Here is a 22,166-nt window from a genome sequence, read left to right as displayed (position 1 = left end):
TTCTATGAGACAGCATGGTAGTACAGCCTGCTACTCCTGCAAGAATACCCCTTAGAGATTTTGCATCCTGGGAAGGCATCCAGTCCAAGGATGAAAGTAGACCGGTACAGACTCAGGACAGGAAGGGTAGCTAAGAGAAAAAGGGAAATCAATGGCATGCGAAACCATTTCATTAGAAAGATGAAACTGAGGAGTTTATTGCTGATTACCTGAAAACAAGAAATCCAAACAAGAAAATAATATATTTATTAAGAAAGACCACTATATATCTATAAAACTTTTATTAAAATTGGAATTAGAAACTATACCAAAAACTTTAAAAAATACATAAGACATTGTTCTTTTTTCTTACAGAAAAGAGTGAAAATAAGACCCATGGCAAAGAGCCGACCCTGATAATTTTGTTCCTTTCAAACTTTCGTGAACATTTAAATAAAATTACAAATATTTAAATAACCCTAAGGTATTACCCACAGGCTAAAACTTGCCCAGTAATTCCTTAGCCCTGTTAATTCACTATCAATTCCACAAACATGGAAAATTATGGCAATTGAAGGCTGTAACAGTTTCTAATATTCACATTGTGAACTATCTGTTATCCTAAGAATGTGCTTATGCTACAGGCAAATTCAGAGAAGGTGATTTCACCATTTTCAAGTTATCAAGAGTATGAAAGAGGAAGATGACACACACGCAGGGTGGTGTGGAAATCCAAAACCCCACATTTTGGGAGTCTGTGACAACTCCTGTCCCCCGCTAAAGCTACGAGTTGGTGTTGGCATGAATCTGCTTTGTTTATTCCCAGCAGGCTCTGGCTCATGTCACATAAGGCACCAACATCCTTTTCAAGGTAGTAACCATCTAGAATCCAACTAAACTGCAACCTGAATCCATAAGCTTAAGTCACCAAAAGACACCATGGGTCACAATTATATAGGTTCCCCTAAAAAAAAAATCAATTTCTGCTATGCAGAAACAGAAACAAAAGGTCTAGCTGCATTTGCCTTGTGCAATGGATATTTCATATGTTTATTAATTGGTTTCAGTTAATACCTAATATGAAGGCATGATAAATGTGTCAAACTGTTCTCGTTTCAGATAAAATTCTTGGCATTTCAATATAGGTTATTATCTCACATGTCAGACTTGAGTCCAGAGAATACTAGAAGGACATTTAATTTCCTTTCCTCTTACTTCCTTTTGCTACTCAATTCAGAGAAATGTTATGAGTACAGTTAGGAACCATTTTTACGTAAGCATCCATCAGAGCATCTTTTTTTTCTAAAACAACAAAAAGACTAAGGACAATTACATAATGCATTCCCAAGTCTTTTATGGATATCAGGGCCTAGGGGTAACTATCTGGTCTATTTGGGTTCTTTCATTCACCAAAATTCTATTATACATGCCAAGGGTTAAAGGGAACACCATCAATGAAGAGAAGAGACACTGGGCCCTAGAATGGAATCTATAGCATAAAATGGAAGAGTGGAACCCAAAGAGTAATCATCGGCATAATTCCCTTCGTAACAGACGTAAAAATCATGAATTGGAGGGAAAAAATAAACTGGTTTTGGTGGGATGCAGTGGCCAACAGAATTACTTACTAGAAGGTAACGAAGTTACTAAATTTTCCTTGTTTTTTTAATCACTGTGTTCTCTTGGTCTCCTGAAGCAATCTCAGTGGAAAAGGAAAGTGAAAGAGAAATGTTTTATGCCACTTGCCTCTTGTACTCCCATTAATGAGAGTCTCTACATTAATGCTCTACACAATTTGGTCAGACTGATGAGAGGTGATAGATTTCCAATGCTGATGAGATCTGGAGCCCTGGAGCCCATTTATGGCTTGACATTTGCCAAGCAAGATGCTGACGTGGCAGCAAACATGACTCCGATGTCCAGCTTACTTCATAGTTATTCCTTCAATCCTTGATGAGATTGGTCTGAGAGATGAGACTGTACTGAAATCATAAGAGCTGTAACTGCCAGACAAAATTAAATGGGGTCTTCAAGTAGTGACTGAGCCAGCAAACTAAGTGGCCAAGAGGGAGACAAGAGCAGCTCCTAAAGAAAGCTGAAGTCAAGCAATCTCCGGGAACACAGAGGCTCTGAAGCATCTGGGCAGGCAGGCAGGGCAAGGACACAGCACACCAGAGCAGCACTGTCCTTCACTGTCTGAGACAACTCTCAGGCTGCAGAACCAATTGCCATCTCCACTGCCTACAGCTCAGGTCTCCACCTAACAGACAGGGAGTAAAAAACGGAGTTTGATTTTCCTCACCTCAAATCTAAACACTGGCCTAGAAATGAAAACTATATTTCATGGGGGTTTATTAAACAGAGAAGGAGGAGAATCTTTCACTATTTCACAGTGCTTTCTCATGGAAATAAAGACATGATCATGAAAAGTCACCCTTAGAGGCAAGCTACCACCTCCCTAAGTAGGGGAGGCACCAAAATCTCCAGAGAATCCTGAGACCACTTGCACAAGTTGAATGTTTTTTTAAAAATAAACTTACACTTAAATATGCTAGGTCTCAATTTCCATAACTAAGGTAAAAAATGGTATATTTCAGAAGTTTTAATAGTTCTTTGTAGAGTGGTAACATTTTAAGATGCACATAATTCACTAGGGTATAAAGGTTTCCCAGTGTAAAGTTCCTTTCACCCTTCAACTGTACCCCACTGCATTTGCCCAAATACTGCTTCATTTTTCACTTTCTATTATATGTCTTTTTCATGCCAACTGAGGTAGTTGTCACTTTAGGACAGTTTAAGGCTGTGGAAAATACTGGTGGAAATAATCAACTGCCCAGCTGGAGGGAAGTCTCAGAGCTGACCCTTTGGAAGTCAGCAATGGAGCCAGGCCTTTTAAAATTACCCACACTAAATGGCTGGTCTAAAGGAGTCATTACAGCTTTTTAAAAAATCACCTGCCTTTTTCATGATCATGGTGAGCCAGTAAGTCTGATACTGTGCACTTGCCATAAGCATCTATCTTCCTGGCTAAAGTAATTACAGATTTTTCCAGGGTAAGAGGATGAAGACCACAAAGAAAAAGAACCAAGCAAAGACAGACACTTGAGAATCTGCTTCCTCATAGATGACATTGCTGGCTTACAAGGGGTACTTTGCAATGGCAAAATAATCTAAAACTAATGCTATTGCAATAACAGGCAGCATAAATCTCACTCAGAAACATAATTACAAATAAGTGTAAAGTTCACAGAAACCTGACAACTGAATGAGGACCCAGAGGCGTGAAGATAACCTGGAGTCTATTTCCTGACGATGCAAATTGTGGCTGCTGCATAACACAAATTTTGTATCAGGAAACTACATAGTTTCAGGGCTTACAAATTAGATAGATTTGGAGTAGTGTGGGTGGTGAGGAAAGGCTGAAAGGAATGGATAGAAGGAATGTACATGAAGGAAGGGAAAGGAAAAGGAGACAGCTTCTTGATTTCACAGCAACTCAAAGATACATGACCCAATGACTGGAAAAATGAAGAACTTATAAAAAGCATCCAAATCCCCTAAAAATGATAATTTCTCCTAGTTAGCAGGAATAATGCTACTCTGAACATATATAGTTCACAGGTAAGGCTTCCCGAAAGGGAAAAAGCAGGGCAAGAAAGAATGAGAAAGTAAGAATATGAATGTTTTTTAAGATGAAATTCAAAGTTGAATATATTAAAAAGCCCAACACACCTCACCTGCAGAAGAGCTACAGGCATGTTCCTAAAGGCAAATAGGACTTTATATCATATGTATGAGAACTAATTCAAAGCTTAAAATAACAGCTCCCGGGGCTTTAATGGATAATCCATATTAATACATATGTAGGGGCCCAGGGGGTTTGTCACTCTGGAGTCCTTGCTGGTTCTGGAACACGAGTTTGTTACGTTTTTTTAAAAGACATACATTTAAAAAACAAAAAATAAAAATCTATTTTGCTCCCAAAACAGTTAAATTAATAAATATTCTCAAGTCACTGAAATAAAAGCCACGTGAAGGAAGCTCAGATTTGTGAAATTTCTCTCTGGAAGATGCAGGCTACAGTCTAAAAGCATTCCTGCACTTAACAACAGTTCTTAGTTTGGAGAGCCAGCTAGTGACAGAAATGCCATGACTGAATCAGCTTTCAAAAAGGAGCTAAAATTCCATGCTAGCTGTGGCCATCCAACTTCTTTGGGAACATGAAAGTGGACTGTTAGCATAACCAATGTGAAGTGAACTACCACAGTGTTCACTACTTTATCCACTCTCCTTCCTCAGGGATCTTGTAGAGACCTCCCATTTCCAAAGGGAGGCCTTTTTAGGCCTCTTATTTCAGTGGGAGAATGTCTACACTATCTTACTCTGTTTCAAAGGATTGAAAGCAACTGCACAACACAAGCAACATGGACCAAGGCACCAAATCACTCCACATAAAGATAACTGACCACCACCTAGGTTAGAAAGTTGTTCTGTGTGATAGCAGGACACTGAGAATATGAGTCTTCCTCCTCAGAGGACGCTTCCTCATAGATTTCATCCTGGGCAATAATGCTCCCTAATCCATACTCCTGCTCATGGACAGAAACTTCATTTGGTGTGAGGTGGGAAGAGCCTTCCACAAAGTCAGCAAATCTGGAAAACAGAAGATAATACTCATTAGAAATATGCCTTCTGTCATTTCTGGTTTTCTTTCAAAATAAGAACAAATTGAAGCCCTTGTTATGCTCACAATTCGAATTACATTGAGTCTTGCCAACATCCCTGTCCTTACTCTGGCAGGTAAGTAGACTAAAGCATGAAGTTAAAAGGAGAAAAGGAAAGCTGGGATCATAGGCCAATACCCCTGCACCTCCATCCTGCTTAATAAGCACTTGCCTATCCTTTCTAATTATGAAAGTGCCAAGGTTCCTTTAGTCATCTGTAATCCTGATAAGAGAAGATTAAGGGGCATCACACAGTTATTCATGTTTATAGCCCTATAAACTTTATGTCATCAGGATTCCAAATTGAAACTTCTTATACTCATTGGTACAGTTGCTCCCAACTAAAAAGGGGGTGGGGAAAACCCTACTAACTCAGAGAGCAATGCAAAATTCTCAGAAGGGAAACAATATGGTACTGGAGTCTTTTCATCTTAATGCTACAATCAAAGCTAGAGTAGATAGTTCCCTGAGGAAACAGGTTACTTTTTAATGTGTGATTATATAACCACCTTTCTCTTACCTACTTGTAGATTAACAGGGAAACAAAAACCACAAGTGCACAATTCTCTAGAAGTATGATCTCTGGTAGAACTCAAGGTCACAATTACCCTGATAGATGCTTAGTATATACGGCCAAGAGTTTACCTTTTTGGAGACTGTATTCGAGAAACAGTCTTCCAAGCAGAGCAGTCTGGACTGTTACAAAATTCTCGGAGCTCCTCTAAAGCCTTTCGGGTTTCTACCTCTCCTTGTATCCGATATTCTTCTTCTGTCAGGAGACGAGGGGGGACAGGCTTTTCTGCTGCCTTACACATCTTTCTGTGCTCACCAAAATAACATTATGAATCATTAATCAGTAATCTATATCTATCCTTACTTCTAGCTCCCTTTAGTGGGCCAAGCATACAGTAAACAGTCTGAACATTAAGAGTCATCACTCCTAAGTTTTTTCTATAGACATCTTTAGCTATGAGTGACAACTCAGAGCAGTTAATATTATTCACTATTGTGAACGAACTCACATTATTTTCCTAAAAATGGTAAAATACTTATTTTTTAATAGATGGGAAAATAACAAAATTATGGTATAGGATTGCGGTCTTGGCTGGGCGCAGTGGCTCATGCCTGTAATCCCAGCACTTTGGGAGGCCGATGCGGGCAGATCACCTGAGCTCAGGAGTTCAAGACCAGCCTGATGAACATGGAGAAACCCCATCTCTACTAAAAAATACAAAATTAGCTAGGCACTAGGTGTGGTGGCTCATGCCTATAATCCCAGCTACTTGGAAGGCTGAGGCAGGAGAATCGCTTGAACCTGGGAGGCAGAGGTTGCAGTGAGCCGAGATCACGCCATTGCACTCCAGCCTGGGCAGCAAGAGCGAAACTCCATCTCAAAAAAAAAAAAAAAAAAAAGCTTGTGGTCTAACAACTTGGTTTCCCAAACTGAAGGTATCACCTTCACTATTTACAATAGACAACCTCAGAACATTCTGTATTTATTTTGCAAAGTGACAAAACACTCTATGAATTACATCTTAAAATAAGACTAGAACCTCCAGAGCAATCTGAAAGTTAATGAGAAATAATCTGAAACAGGCCTGGCATGGTGGCTCATACCTGTAATCCCAGCTATTTGGGAGGCTGAGGCAGGAGAATTGCTTGAACCCAGGAGGCAGAGTTTGCAGTGAGCCGGTATCACACCACTGCACTCCAGCCTGGGCGACAGAGCAAGCCTCGGTCTCAAAAAAAAAAAAGTGATATAATTTGCACCACCTTGTGGTAAGAGGAACACATGACATTTTACTAGACGTTTTTATTTTATTTAAAATGAGTAGAATAACAATATAAAATGCCTACAGAAAGTTAAAAAAAAATAGACTCGGGAAGGAACAAAAGTGGAAGTACAATACAATGACTTTTCATTAACAAAGAGGCTCCCAGGTCAACACCTCTGTATCCTCTTGCTGCAAATGCATCCCACACTGTACATGTCAATAAAGTTACATTGCCTTTGAGTCACCTGTAGGTGAGGTACAGCCACTGAATAGGGTATTCCAGGTTCTTAGTACACAGAGCAATGATGATAATGGCAAGGGCAATATGTGGTATCTGGATGCCAGAATACATGAAACACAGGCCCAACAGCTGCAAGGTCCAGGTCAGCAGGTTGATACTTCGTTCATTCTCTAAGGGCCCATACTTGTAACACACTGCAAAACTCATGAATCCAACTGTGAGGACATAGCCTATAAGAAGAGTTATCAGAAGACATTCTTTTTCATCTATACTTGGTAAAAATAATTTGTGTGGGGAGCAGTAGTAAATTTACTGTATAGCACCCATCGAACCAGGAAATCAGGTATGATTTTAACTTAATTATTCATACTTTTTTCTTTAAAATATACTTCTCCAAGTTTCTATCCTTTCTGTTGTGCTATATTTATTTGGTTCGAATAGAACATTAAAGGTACATGTTGAACAACCCTGAAATAAGTCTATTTAAAAAAACCAATATATGGAAATCCAGATTAGTCACCTCTTAAAGGATAAATCAAAGGTTACTATCTGTATGACCAAAGGATTTTTACTTTGTAGATAAAATCTACAGCTGTTCAGAGTCCTTTACTTAAGGTTTCCAAGTATATTTAAAATATGACTACATTAATAAAGTCAATTTACAGCTTTTCAGAGAGATGTTTATTATGTAAAGAAAGGTATACTTATAAATACCAACAAATGAATGTCTTCTCCTTAACAGCACCATTCTAAGGGGTGATCACTGTAGAGGAAGGGGTTAGAAATATGTGAAAAACTGATTTTTAAAAAGTTTTAAAAAACAACATGGGACGGGCGTGGTGGCTTAGGCCTGTAATCTCAGCACTTTGGGAGGCTGTGGTGGGTAGATCACCAGGTCAGGAGATCGAGACCACCCTGGCCAACATGATGAAACCCCATCTTTAAACATAAATAAATAAATAAATATATATATATATTTTAAAAATAACATGAACCATTAAATCCCATAAGCAGTCAACATCTTTTCATGATCAAATTAACTGAAACAGCCTATAAACGTACAAAAAGGAAAGCAAAACCAACAACACTTACTTAAAAGATACTGCCAGTAACACCTCCAGATCTCTTGTAAATTTTTAAAAACTAGTTGAATGAGGTACAGAGAAAAAGACCAGCCTCCCACCAGGATGACGTAAATGGGACTTTTCTAAGACAGAGTAGAAGTGAAAGCAAAAAGTTACAACAGGCTTTCCATACATAAAAGAAGCAAAATGGAACTATGATTTCAAAAAAAAATTCAACCTACTCAAAATGCACAAAAAATACTTCTCTTAAAAAGATGTCCTTTATACTTAAAATGATACAGTCTGCAAGGAACACTGGGAAGATGAGATGCTAAATAACTTAAAAGCCTGGCTATATAATTAAAAAATGGGAAGGAGACTTTAATCCCCCTCTGAGCACAGGATTTTATATAAAAAGAGAATTTGTAATCAGGCTCCAAGATTCATCGTGGAAAGTACCTTTCTGAATCAAGGAGAGTAGGACATTGACTCATCAGCCATCAATACACATTTTCAATGTTCTAAGATTACCCAGGAAAACAGTCCTTCAGCTATCCAAATTCATCCTAGCTGCACATGAGGATTCTGATACTTACCTTAGGCATAAACTTAGATAGTATAAAAATGATGATTAGTAGAGAGGCCACAATTCCCACACTCATCCCGGTGGAGTAGTAAAAAATTTGACTTCTGCAGAAAGAAAATGTATTTTATGACCATATGCATATATTTCATACATAGCACTGTTGAAACTAGGACAACTAACCCAGCCAAAAGATTGTAAAAGGTACAAGATTAGAGTGGTACAAGCATACATCAGAGATATCTCTCTCTTTTTTTTTTTTTTTTTTTTAACAAAGATGGGGTTTCTCCATGATGGCCAGGCTGGTCTTGAACTCCTGACCTCAGGTGATCCACCCACCTCGGCCTCCCAAAGTGCTAGCATTATAGGTATGAGCCACCGCGCCCGGCAGAGACATCTCAAATTTGGTTCCAGACCACTGCAATAAACCAAATATTGCAATAAGTGAGTCACACAAATTTTTTGGTTTCCCAGTGCATATAAAAATCATGTTTACACTATACTATAAAGTATACAATAGCATTGTGTCTTAAAAATGTATATTCCTATGGGTGGGCCCATAGGAATATGGCTCATGCCTGTAATCCCAGCACTTTGGGAGGCCAAGGCAGGCAGATCACGAAGTCAGGAGATCGAGACCAGCCTGGCCAACATGGTGAAACCCCATCTCTACTAAAAATACAAAATAAAAATCAGCCATGTATAGTGGCGCATGCCTGTAATCCCAGCTACTTGGGAGGCTGAGGCTGGACAATTGCTTGAACCTGGGAGGCAGAGGTTGCAGTGAGCCGAGATTGCACCACTGCACTCCAGCCTGGCAAGAGTGAGACTCCATCTCAAAAAAAAAAAAAAAGTAATATTCCTTAATTAAAAATACTTTGCTTAAAGACTGCTAAAGATCATCTAAACCTTCAGTGAGTCATTGTCTTTTTGCTGGTGGAGGATCTTACTTCCATGTTGATGGATGTTCTTATCAAGGTGGTAGTTTCTGAAGGCTGGGGTGGCTGTGGCAATTTCTTAAATACAATGAAGGTTGCTGTATTGACTCCTTTCATGAAGATCTCTCTAAAGCATGCAATACTGTCTGATGGCATTTTACCAGAGAACTTCTTTCAAAATTGGAGTTAATCCTCCAACAGCATTAGCCCTTAACAAGAGGATCGCCCCTCCTATGAAGCTAGGACTGACTTCTCTTTAGCCATGAAAGCCCTCAATGGCATCTTCTTCCAGGACAAGACTATCCCGTCTACACTGAAAATCTCTTTAGTTATAGCCACCTCATCCATGATCTTAGCTAGATCTTCTGAATAACTTGCTACAGCTTCTATATCAGCTCTTGCTTCACCTTGTGAGTTTTTTTTTCTCACTCTCTTGTCCAAGCTGGGTTGCAATGGCATGATCATGGATTACTGCAGCCTCCATCAATGGGCCCAGGTGATTCCCCTACCTCAGCCTCCCAAATAGCTGGTACCATCCCTGGCTAACTTTTTGATATTTTTTGTAGAGGAAGGATTTCGCCATGTTGCTCAGGCTGGTCTCGAACTTCCTGGGCTCAAGTGATCTGTCCGCCTCAGCCTCCCAAAGTGCTGGGATTACAGGTGTGAGCCACCACACCCAGCCCACCTTGCACTTTTATGTAATGAAGACAGCTTCTTTCTTAAACCTCAAGAACCAAGAACCTGCATTAGCTGCAAACTTTTCTTCTGCAGCTTCCTCACTTCTCTTAGCCTTCACAGAATTGAGGAGAGTTAGGGCCTTGCTCTGGATCAGGCTTTGGCTTAAAAAAAAAAAAGTTGTATCTGGTTTAATCTTCTCAAAAGCCAACTAAAACTGTCTCCATATCAGCAATAAGGCTGTTTTACTTTCTTATCATTTGGTGTTCCCTGGAGTAGCACTTTTAATTTCCTTTAAGAACTTTCCCTTTGCATTCACAACTTGGCTGACTACTTGGGACAAAAGGCCTAGCTTTCAACCTATCTTGCCTTTTGCCGTCCTCACTAAGCATAATTATTTCTAGATTTTTTATTTAAAGTGAGAGATGTATGACTCTTCCTTTCACTTGAAAACTTAGTCTACTGTAGGGTTATTAACTGGCCTAGTTTCAATATTGTTGTTTCTCAGGGAATAGGGAGGGAAGCCCAAGAAGAGGGAGAGAGACGGGGAATCACCAGCTGGTGGAGCTGTTAGAACACTCACAACATTTATCGATTAAGTTCACTGTCTGATATGGTTTGGCTGTGTCTCCACCAAAATCTCATCTTGAATTGTAGCTCCCACAATTCCCACATGTTGTGGGAGGAACCTGGTGGGAGATAACTGAATCATGGGGGCAGTTTCCCCGCTCCTGTTCTCATGGTAGTGAGTAAGTCTCTCGAGACCTGATGGTTTTATAAGTGGTTTCTCCTTTCACTTGGCTCTCATTCTCTCTTGCCTGCTGCCATTAAGACATGACTTTTGCATTCCACCATGATTGTGAGGCCTCCCCAGCCATGTGGAAATGTAAGTCCATTAAACTTCTTTTTTTTTTTTTTTTTTTTAAAAAAAAGATGAGGTTTCACCATGATGGCCAGGCTGGTCTTGAACTCCTGATCTCAGGTGATCCATCCACCTCAGCCTCCAAAAGTGCTAGGATTACAGGCGTGAGCCACCGTGCCCGGCCTAAACTTTTTTTCTTTATAAATTACCCAGTCTCAGGTATGTCTTTACCAGCAGCATGAAAATGGACTAATATACTGTCTTACATGGGCATACGGTACCCCAAAATAATAGCAATAGTAGCATCAAAGATCACTAATCATGGATCACCATAACAGATATAATAATCATATGAAAAACTTGAAACATTTTAAGAATTACTAAAATGTGACACAGAGACAGAAAGTGAGCACATGCTACTGGAAAAAACAGTGTGATAGACTTGCTTCACACAGGGTTGCCACTAACCTTCAATTTGAAAAGAAATACATTATCTGTGAAGCACAGTAAAGCAAAGTGTGCCTATATTTGCCTAAAACCTGAGGTCAGAGAACTGCAGAGACTGATACTATGTAGTTACTACCAGATTATGAAGATTAATATCAAAGGGTTTCCCTCAGATAGTTCACAATAATAAACCTCTGCATAATGTCCTATTCCCATCCCCATCATCTCTCTCAACCTGATTATTATTATGTTTTAAGACAGGGTCTCACTTTGTCACCCAGGCTGGAGTGCAGTGGTGTGATCATGGCTCACTGCAGCCTCAACATCCAGGGCTCCAGTGATCCTCCTATCTCAGATTCCCAAGTAGCTGGGATTACTGGCACACACAACCATGCCTGGCTAATTTTTGTACTTTTTGTAGAGGCATGGTCTCAGTATGTTGCCTAGGCTGGTCATAAACTCCTGGGCTCAAGTCATCCTTCCCCTTCAGCCTCCCAAAGTGCTAGAATTATAGGTGTGAGTCACCACAACCAGCCCTCATTCCAGATTTTTCCACCCGTTATTCTTCCCTCACTATTTCTCTCAGCATCCCCAAAATAAGGAACAACTTCCACCAACCCCACTCCAGCCCAACTTCAAACTCCAATTTGTTAATCTTTCATTCACTACTCCAGAAATACTTTTTACTTATATATAAACTTAATGTTGATTTTACCTCATTCAATGTTTATTTAGTTACCTATATGTTTTCTTCATATTAATACACCTGTCTTAGCTAGTAGGTTCCTAAAAGAAGAAAATGAATAAGAACTTGATTTTTTTTTTTTTGAAACAGGGTCTCTCCCTCTGTGGCCCAGGTTGGAGTGCAGTGTTGCGATCTCAGCTCACTGCACCCTCCGCCTCCAGGCTCAAGCAATTCTCATGCCTCAGCCTCTCTCCAGTATCTGGGATCACAGTCACATGCCACCACGCCCAGCTAATTTTTGTATTTTTTTTGTAGAGACAGAGTTTCACCATGTTGCTCAGGCTGAGCAGTTGATATTTGTCTCTTTACATCTGAACAAAATGAAACTCATCAACCCATGGATTTGTAAAGATGACAACTTAACACATTACTTCTAGCAATAGAGAGGGTGATGATGTTCCATTTCATTGTACTGACTAAGTCCTATCAATCTAATGATGGACCAACCTAATGTGGGAATTTCATTTTTGCCAATATTGTTCAAATAAGAAAAAACAAAAATCATAATACACATTGAAGCACTTTTAAAAATATCCAAGCAGGCAATGGCCAAGCCACAAAGGTTCTGGAAATGGGAACGGCAGTACTTAACAGTTATTATGATAAAACCTAAGCAGGATAGATTTGAGCCATGTCATTCTGCACACTAGTCTTAGAACCTACCTGCTTAGCAAGTCTCCACAAAAAAATAGCATAAGTCCAAGAAGGAAAACAAGAAAGAGTTTTGGATCAAATCCTGAAATAAATAAAGATTTTTGCTTAATAAGGGAACAAAACAGCCTAAGGCATTATAGGATAAAAGACAATATTGGTAGTATTCATCAGCTACAGTAAAAATAAATGCAAACAGCCCACCTAAAAAGCATTGTAAATTCCACCTAAAGCCTAGGCACCCTTCCAATGTATAATTAGGTCTCTGTCTAACCTGTATTTGCCTGAAGATCTTATTTTTATTTCAACTACCTTTGCTAAGGTTAAAATAAACTCAAGCTTCATTTTGGACAGAGCTATACATAGTACCATCAGCAATTCATGTAATCACCCACAAGGGGTCTCTATCACTCTGGCTTTCAAGTTTTAAGGCACCCAGAGTCATGGAATTCAGCAGATTTGCCCAAAACTGTGGGTCAGGGCCTTGTGTTGTTCTCTAACTGGCTGCTTTTCTTGTCCAACAATACCACCTACTTCCCATTGCTACAGAGCACTGTGCTGGAAAAGCCTACACGCAAATACATCTCACTCAGGACCAGGCGGCCCCAGCAAAGGCCCCTTGGTGACATACCAGATACTCCCACAGCTTTCACATTCAAGAGCTCTAAGTTTACAGGAGGCCCACAAACACAACAGGAGCAGGAGGAATCAGTAAATGTAGAAGGAACATCAAAAAACAAGCCAACCCTATACAACCAAAGAACCCTAGGACAAAGGGAAGGGCACAACCTATTTCATAGCTAAACCTGGAAACACTTCTCTACTTACATCCCAGGACCCTGTATAGTAACCAAGGGGAAACAAAGTTAGAGAGAATTCAACAGGATTCGCCTCCTCTGAAACTTTCTCAGTCATTTCCCAGTTCCACTGAATTAAGTTTTAAACTGCAGTGGTCTTCATCTTTACTTATGGTTCCACAAATACTCTTTGTGATTTTTTTTTTTTTTTTTTTTAGACAGTCTTGCTCTATTGCCCAGGCTGGAGTGCAGTGGTACAATCTCAGCTCACTGCAACCTCCGCCTCCTGGGTTCAAGTGATTCTCCTACCTCAGCCTCCTGAGTAGCTGGGACTACAGGCAGGCACGCACCACCACACCCAGCTAATTTTTTTTGTATTTTTAGTAGAGACAGAATTTCGCCGTGTAGGTCAGGCTGGACTCAAACTCCTGACCTTGTGATCCACCGGCCTCAGCCTCCCAAAGTGCTGGGATTACAGGTGTGAGCCACCACGCCCAGCCTTTATTTGTGAATTATTAATACTCAAATTTACCTTTCTCCAATTTTTATTGCTTAGCCATTCACGTCTTCAAATGTAGGCATGTACAAATCAGGCAGTTACCTTTGTCTGGAAGTGTCCAGAAGGTAGAATATATCTATCTGATTTACTCTAAAAGTATTTGACATATATGTTCAAGGCCATTGGTAGCACACTGTATTAGGAATAAAAGTCTTCACAGTTCTAGGTAAGGAGGTCCTCAGAATTTCCTTAGGTGGAGTTTCAATTCTAGGCCTAAAGTATCTGATGTCAGGTGAAGTCTCCATGAACTGTTTGGGGCAGTGGTATACTCAGGGTTATCATCAGAACCCAACTGGAGCTGTCCTGGGCGACTACTCAGTCTCACTAATTATACCCCTCAAAACTCAGTCCTTATCACTATAGAATCCATCAGAAAAACAGAGGTGAGACTTACTCCGGATCACAATGACACTGTACTTGGTGTCCTTCTCTATAATCTCAACTTTGAGGCAGGTTTTTGTGCTGTATAGACCCACATTAACATAGGTGTCATTCAATTTCTCTTTTAAAAAGGAGGAAAAAAAGTTCCAGATACTAAACTGCTCTAGCTCCTTCAGTTTCTCCTCATTCTCCACCTGGATGACTCGAACCAATTTGGAACTATATACTCGGATCTGTAACACAAATAAAATCAGGATGAGAAAAAAGGAAGTAGGAATTTAAATTTTTCACAAATACAGTTTTTTAAAAAACCCTCAGAGTAAACAGCTAAATCAGTAATAGTGCCAGTTTTCCACAAAGCTTATCAGAAATATAGAAATGCAGTGGCTAAAACATAATAGGGCAAATAAGACTGCACATGTTACAGAGAGACAGCTGTTAGAGTATCTTCTTGTTAACATGATCTGAATCTACTATTAGGCCTGAACATAAAGGAAAAAAGACTTCCAAGCTGAAAGAGTTATCAATAGAGATATCTGAGATCACACAAAGCAAAGGTCTATAATATTAAGAAGACTGCCAGGCATAAACTGCCCCAGAAAACTAAAAGTTTTCCATAATGACAGGCTGAGTTCAATCCATTGTCACAAGTCACTGATTATGGGTAAATGTTGGTTATAATGTGCCCCAGATAGAGTATGACTTTTTTATCAATTTTTTTAAAGAATTTTTTTTTTTTAATCCACAAATCAGCCAGCTGTGGTAGCTCAGCACTTTGCAAGGCTGAGGCAGGCAGATCACAAGGTCAGGATTTCAAGACCAGCCTGGCCAATAGGGTGAAATCCTGTCAATACTAAAAATAACAAAAATTAGCCAGGTATGGTGGCACATGCCTGTGGTCCCAGCTACTTGGGAGGCTGAGGCAAAAGAGTCACTTGAACCCAGGAGGTGGAGGTTGCAGTAAGCCAAGGTTGTGCCACTGCACTCTAGCCTGGGCAACAGAGTGAGACTCTGTCTTAAGAAAAAAAAAAAAAATCCACAAGTCCACCCTTATGTTTTTGATGTCAACAACAAATGCCCTTATCAGTAACTATGCTTATACCAACTACAACATTTCTGAAAGGACTCATTTTGTTCATTCACTGTTATGGCCAGACATTCTTGTTTGCCAGGTAACTTAACAGTGTTATGAAATACATGAGACCAAAGTCACTCTTCAGCTCAGGGGGCTTACAAACTATCTCATGTAGAATTAGAATAGAATAGGAACAGCAGGGCAAAAGTTTACATCCTGACAGGCACGTAACAGTTTCCAGCCCAAAGAAGGCATACAGTCTTTAAAAAGAAAGAGGGTGACTGGGTGCAATGGCTCACGCCTGTAATTCCAATACTTTGGGAGAACGAGGCAGGCAGATGACTTGAGGTCAGGAGTTTGAGACCAGCCTAGCCAACATGATGAAATCCCATCTCCACTGAAAATACAAAAAAAATTAGCCAGGTGTGGTGGCACATGCCTGTAATCCCAGCTACTTGGGAGGCTGAGGCAGGAGAGTCGCTTGAACCTGGGAGCAGGAGGTTGCAGTGAGCCAAGATTGTGCCACTGCACTCCAGCCTGGACTACAGAGGGCGACTCCGCCTCAAAAAATAAAAAATAAAAACAAAAAATAAATAAATAGAAAGAGGTGTGTGTGTGTGTGTGCATGCACATACCTATGCTGGAAAATGAAGGACAAAAAAAGGAAGCAGTTTTTTTGGGTAAAGGAGGGAGAAGGAAAGAAAGTTTACCTTAGAGTACAATAATCTACCTGAGAAACCAGAGAGGAATACAAAGTAGGCATAAATGCTTATTGATGAAAACACAATCAGGATAATCTCAACCCTAACAAGATTGTTAATAACTTTTTTTTTAAGTATGTGAAGGGGAGAAAAGTGTCAAAATACTCACTAATCACCAACAGACAAAAATTTACAGAAGCTGCCCCTGCCAGAGGATTCCAAGTTATTACCTGTATCCGTGTCCATATATCATGCCATTTTGGGATAAGCACATTTTTGTAACAGAATTGTTGGCTGGCACGCTTTTCATAAACTTGGGATTCCTGAAGCATGACCACATTTACATCAATTTCAGCTTTATGCAAAGAAAGGAAATAAGAATTAAACATAATAAGCTAATAACTGTAATTCATTTCATGAAAAAGATTAAACTAACCACTTTCCTAAACTTTGGGTTAAAACATTAGCCAGACTGAGAAATAAGAAAAAAAAAAAAAAAAAAAAAAAAATGAGAAGAACTAAGGCAGAGTTTTATTTCTGTCAAGTTTAATTATTTAAATATTACACAGTCATTCAGTCAGACAAGTAATAAAAACTACTACTAAGTATTAAGACATGATGCTGTCTCATTTAATGCTCCCAACAATGCTATGAGGTAAGCACTCTCATAATCCCTATTTTATAAATGAGGAACTGATGTTTAAGAAAGGTTAAGTAATTTGCTCCAAAATCACACAACTAGTAAATAGCCTGAGATTCACCCCTAGGTCTGACTATAGTCTTAAGCACTAGATATACTTGCCTGTCTTATAAAAGAATAGTTAAAGTAAGCTAAAATACTCCGTCTGTTGATTTTCTCTATCCCTTTCCTGAGTAGAACAGAATTGGCAACTTTTTTTATTTTATTTTTGAGACAGAGTCTGGCTCTGCTGCTCAGGCTGGAGTGTAGTAGTGTAATCAGAGCTCATTGCAGCCTCAAACTCGTGAGCTCAAACAATCCTCTCACCTCAGCCTCCCAAGCAGCCAGGATTACAAGTACATGCCACCACACTCAGCTAGTTGTTTTTTTTTTTTTCCAAAGACAAGGTCTTACTACAGTTGCCCAGGCTGGTCTTGAACTTCTGGCCTCAAGCAATCTTCCCACATTGGCCTCCCAAAGCACTGGAATTACAGATCTGCTGCCATGCCCAGCCAGCAATTTTTTTTTTTTTTTTTCAGACAGGGTCTCGCTCTGTCACCCAGGCTGGAGTACAGTGGTGTGATCTTGGCTCACTGCAACCTCTGCCTCCCTCCCAGGTTCCAGCGAGTCTCCCATCTCAGCCTCCTGAGTAGCTGGGATTACAGGCATGAGCCACCTCAACTGGCTTTTTTTTTTCTAGTAGAGACAGGGTTTTACCATGTTGGCTAGACTGATCTCGAACTCCTTCCTAGCCCTGAACGATCGACCCACCTCAGCCTCCCAAAGTGCTGGGATTACAGGCGTAAGCTGCCATGCCCAGCCAGCAATATTTTTAATATACAGTACTTTAAGAGGATACTAAAAGATTTTAAGGTTACTTCCTTCCAGTTGTTTTGTTTCACGTCATGTTTTAAGAGCAGGCAATGATTACATGCAGTCCCTCTGGTTTACCAAAATAGAAGATTCTCCTCTCAATTTAATATCAGCTAATTCAAGGTTTAAAAGTGAACACGGTCCAGCCCAGCATGGTAGCTCACACCTGTAATCCCAGCACTTTGAGAGGCCAAGGCAGGTGGATTACTTGAGGTCAGGAGTTCGAAACCAGTCTCTACTACAAATGCAAAAATCAGCTGGGTGTGGTGGCAGGTGCCTGTAATCCCAGCTACTTGGGAGGCTGAGGCAGGAGAATCACTTGGACCCAGGAAAGGGAGATTGCAGTCAGCTAAGATTGTGCTACTGCACTCCAGCCTGGGTGACAGAGCAAGAATACATCTCAAAAAAATAAATAAAATAAAATAAATAAAAAGTTGGGGCCAGGCATGGTGGCCCATGCCTGTAGTTCCAGCACTTTGGGAAGCCAAGGTGAGGGGAATGCTTGACCTCATTTATATCAAGTTGAGACCAGCCTGGGCCAACATGACAAAACCCCATCTCTACCAAAAAAAAAAAAAAAAAGCCAGGCACAGCAGATCATGCCTGTAATCCCAGCTACTCGGGAGGCTGAGGTAAGAGAATTGCTTGAACCTAGAAGTTGGCCAAGAAGGCACCACTGCACTCTAGCCTGAGTGATAAAGCAAGACTCTATCTCAAAAAATAAATAAAAAGGTATACATAAAGATGTTCACAAACTTACAACAATGAAAAACTAGAAATATCACAAATATCCAACCAACAGTACAAGCCACTAATACCCAACCAATAGTACAAGCCAATATACAACTAAATGTTTACTCCAGAAACATTAAAGAAATAATGATTTTTAGCCAGGCAGATGGCATGTTCCTGTAGTCCCAGCTACTTGGGGAGACCGAAATAGTTTACAGTGAACCATGATTGTGCACTGCACTCCAGCCTGAGTGAAAGCGGTGTGTGGTGGCTCGCACCTGTAACCCCAGCACTCTGGGAGGCTAAGGTGGGTGGATGACGAGGTCAGGAAATCTAGACCATCCTGGACAAGATGGTGAAACCCCATCTCTACTAAATATACAAAAATTAGCTGGGCATGATGGCACATGCCTGCAGTCCCAGCTACTCTGGAAGCTGAAGCAGAATTGCTTGAACCCAGGAGGCGAAGGCTGCAGTGAGCTGAGATTGTGCCACTCCACTCCCGCCTGGGCGGCATAGCAAGACTGTCTCAAAACAAAAAAAGAAAAGAAAAACTTAAAAGAGAAAGAGACTACTGATCAAGTGCTTACTATGTAGGAGCATTTTTGCCTTTATTTTCTCTTTTCCTCACCACAACTCACTACCCTATTTATTGAGAAGTTTATTCACATAACAGTCCTTCAAATGTTATCCTGGGCCATCTTCTAAGGATGCTGAGATCACCTTAAAGCTGTAAGGGCTGAGGTGGGCGGATTGAGGGATCAAGAGATCGAGACCATCCTGGCCAACATGGTGAAACCCTGTCTCTACTAAAAATAAAAAAATTAGCAGGGCTTGGTGGTGTGCACCTGTAGTCCCAGCTACTTGGGAGGCTGAGGCAAGAGAATTGCTCGAACCTGGAAGGCAGAGGTTGCAATGAGCCAAGATCGCACCATTGCACTCCAGCCTGGCAACAGAGTGAGACTCTCTCTTAAAAAAAAAAAAAAAAAAAGCTGTAAGGATAATCTTCAAGTGGCAGCATGAGAAGGCAGGAACCAATGGGAGAGATGAAAGAGAGCATGGCATGGTGGCTCACTCGTATAATCCCAGCTCTTTGGGAGGCTGAGTCTGGTGGATCACCTGAGGTCAGGAGTTTGAGACCAGCCTAGCTAACATGAAACCACGCTTCTACTAAAAATATAAAAAAATTAACTGGGCATGGTGGCACGTGTGCCTGTAATCCCAGCTACTCCAGAGGCTGAGGCAGGAGAAAAACTTGAACTCAAGAGGCAGAAGTTGCAGTGAGCCAAGATGGTGCCATTGCACTTCAGCTTGGGCAACAAGAGTGAAACTCCATCTCAAAAAAAAAAAAAAAAAAAAAAAAAAAAAGCCAGGAGCGGTGGCGCATTCCTGTAATCCTAGCGCTTTGGGAAGGAGGCCAAGGTGGGTGGATCACCTGAGGTCAGGAGTTCAGAGTTCAAGACCAGCCTGGCCATCATGGTGAAACCCCATCTTAAAAAATAAGGCCAGGCACAGTGGCTCACATCTGTAATCCTTTGGGAGGCCAAGGCAGGAGGATCCTAAGGTCAAGAGATTGAGACCATCTTGGACAACATGGTGAAACTGCATCTCTACTAAAAGTACAAAAATTAGCTCAGCGTGCTACTGCACGCCTGTAGTCCCAGCTACTCAAGAGGCTGAAGCAGGAGAACAGACTGAACTCGGAAGGTGGAGGTTGCAGTGAGCCGAGATGGCACCACTGCACTCCAGCCTGGTGACAGAGCGAGACTAGTCTTAAAAAAAGAGAGGAGAGGGGAGAGAGAGAGAGAGAGAGAGAGAGAGAGAGAGAGAGAGAGAGAGAGATCATAATGTGTGTTCTACTCGGGAAGCTGAGTCAGGAGAATCGCTTGAACCCGGCAGACAGAGGTTGCAGTGAGCCGAGATCGCGTCACTGTACTTCAGCCTGGCAACAGAGCGAGACTCGTCTCCAAAAAAAAGAGAGAGAGATTGTAATATGTGTTTGAGATACTATGATCTTTATTCTCTTGAGTTTCAACTTCCTCCAGCGGATTCTAGAAAACCTCACTTATTTTTCTGTTGTGAATTTAATGACAAGGGTGTTTTCAGAAACACACTCTAAAATTTTCTGGTTTGGAAGGGAAAGAGTTTCCTTTCCAGTCCAAATTTCATTAATCAGCAGCAGGTACCACGTAAGTTTGCTTGAAGGAATGAATCAATTTCCAAAAGAAATCGATTTGATGCTGAATGGCACTCGTATCATTTCCGGAAAGTAGTATATAATAGCTCCAGTTCTGTTCTACAGGGCTGTTAGTTAAGAGTCAAGGTCTCGGCCAGCGCAGTGGCTCACGCCTGTAATCCCAGCACTTTGAGAGGCTGAGGCAGATGGATCACGAGGTCATGAATTTGAGACCAGTTCGGCCAACATGGTGAAACCTGTTTCTATTAAAAATACAAAAAATTAGCTGGGCATGGTGGCGCATGCCTGTATTCCCAGCTACTCAGGAGGCTGAGGCAGGAGAACTGCCTGAACCCAGGAGGCGGAGGTTACGGTGAGCCGAGATCGCGCCATTGCACTCTAGCCTGGGTAACAAGAGCGAAACTCCGTCTCAAAAAAAAAAAAAATTAGCCGGCGCTGTGACAGTCGCCTGTAATTCCACCTACTCAGGAGGCTAAGGCAGGAGAATCACTTGAACCCAAGAGGCAGAGGTTGCAGCGTGCCGAGATTGAGCCATTGCACTCCAGCCTGGGGAGCAAGAGCAAAACTCCGTCTCAAAAAAAAAAAAAAAAAAAAGGCAAGGTCTTACAAGAGCAGAAGATAGTAGAGATCACTGCATTTCTGTCAACTACATCCGTTCTGCCGCCGTACCTTACGACCTGACAGAGCATACGCTCAGATGGCGTTTGCTAATTTGCCAAATGAATGAGATGGTACCTTTCCTGCAGTAGCTTTGCCTGCCCAGAACGGTCCCCGGATTTTCTCCCTTGTAAGCAAGAAACTCGAGGAGGCCTCCGCAGCGCAACACAGCCCCCAGGGACCGCTTCTCAACCAGTCTAGGCCTCCCTTCCTGTCTGCGCCAAAAGGCTCCAGGCTCCTCCCAACTCTGGGAAGCTGCCCCAGCCCCCTCCAGGACCCAGACCCACAGTCCCGACGCCCACTGGCCCGCCAAGTTTCTTCCACCACACCACGCCGACGCCCCTCGGTAGAGCCACCGCCCTTCTGGCGAGTAACGGCCCGCGCTCTCGGGACAACCCCATATTTCCAAAAATAACCCCCTCAGCACCCGCCCCCTTGGCAGCAGCTGCCCGGGCGGTACCTGTGCTGTAGACCAAGCAGCCGGAAAGGATCAAGAGTAGCCGCACTGCCCCACCGCCCCCGACCCCCCAGCCCAAAGGCCCGGGACCCACTGCCGGCGAGACCGCCACTTTCATTCCTCCCGCCATGGTTGCCTCAAGCCGCCGCCTCCCCACATGCCTTACCCCAGCAACTGACCCTGAACTGGCAGCGCCAGCAGCCTATCCTCTACGAGACCTGCCCCTACCAACCAATTGGATGGGTAAAGCTTCTAGCCCTCAAGGGCCCTACGAGTCCCGCCCCTTAGCAACTGAAGAGAGAAGGCGGGAAAAGAAGCTTTCAGCCTATTAGAAAATGGGTTCTCACCCTAGCAATGGCGACAGGAAGATCCCA

The 22,166-nt window shown here is 41.6% G+C and overlaps 2 protein-coding genes across 5 annotated transcripts in view; both read right to left on the bottom strand.

Moving 5' to 3' along the window:
• The window catches only part of MYO1A (myosin IA), a 30,960-nt gene extending 26,326 nt beyond the window's left edge, over positions 1-4,634 (bottom strand). The window contains exon 1 of the mRNA XM_078336290.1: positions 4,452-4,634. The gene's annotated coding sequence lies outside the window, so the exon portion shown is untranslated. The remainder of the gene's footprint in view (positions 1-4,451) is intronic.
• Positions 267-22,053, bottom strand: NEMP1 (nuclear envelope integral membrane protein 1). 4 transcript variants are annotated; one of them, XM_078336292.1, is made up of 9 exons: positions 21,972-22,053; positions 16,428-16,552; positions 14,435-14,654; positions 12,697-12,769; positions 8,380-8,473; positions 7,812-7,926; positions 6,724-6,949; positions 5,349-5,522; positions 267-4,632 (listed from the first exon to the last, which is right to left on the bottom strand). In XM_078336292.1, the coding sequence occupies exons 2-9, from the start codon at positions 16,527-16,529 to the stop codon at positions 4,452-4,454; spliced, it is 1,185 nt and encodes a 394-aa protein (XP_078192418.1). In that variant the 5' UTR covers positions 16,530-16,552; positions 21,972-22,053; the 3' UTR covers positions 267-4,451. The 4 variants fall into 4 exon arrangements, with proteins under 4 accessions (XP_078192418.1, XP_009002302.1, XP_078192417.1 ...); XM_009004054.5 differs by lacking the exon at positions 21,972-22,053 and adding an exon at positions 21,796-21,939; XM_078336291.1 differs by lacking the exon at positions 21,972-22,053 and adding an exon at positions 21,887-21,939.
• Positions 22,054-22,166: the final 113 nt, after the last annotated feature.

This window comes from Callithrix jacchus, chromosome 9 (assembly GCF_049354715.1).
Source record: "Callithrix jacchus isolate 240 chromosome 9, calJac240_pri, whole genome shotgun sequence".
NCBI lineage: Eukaryota > Metazoa > Chordata > Mammalia > Primates > Cebidae > Callithrix > Callithrix jacchus.
This window is presented reverse-complemented; position numbering and strand designations above follow the sequence as displayed.

What these genes read in the sequence shown, in the direction of transcription:
- NEMP1 (XM_009004054.5), bottom strand. Translation starts at nt 21,922, where the DNA reads ATGGCGGGAGGAATGAAAGTGGCGGTCTCGCCGGCAGTGGGTCCCGGG. An exon ending in TGTGGAGACTTGCTAAGCAG is followed by an intron (nt 8,474 to 12,696) that starts GTAGGTTCTAAG and finishes TTCTTTCTGCAG; the next exon opens with AAGTCAAATTTTTTACTACT. An exon ending in TTACTGGCAGTATCTTTTAA is followed by an intron (nt 6,950 to 7,811) that starts GTAAGTGTTGTT and finishes CTCTTCTTATAG; the next exon opens with GCTATGTCCTCACAGTTGGA.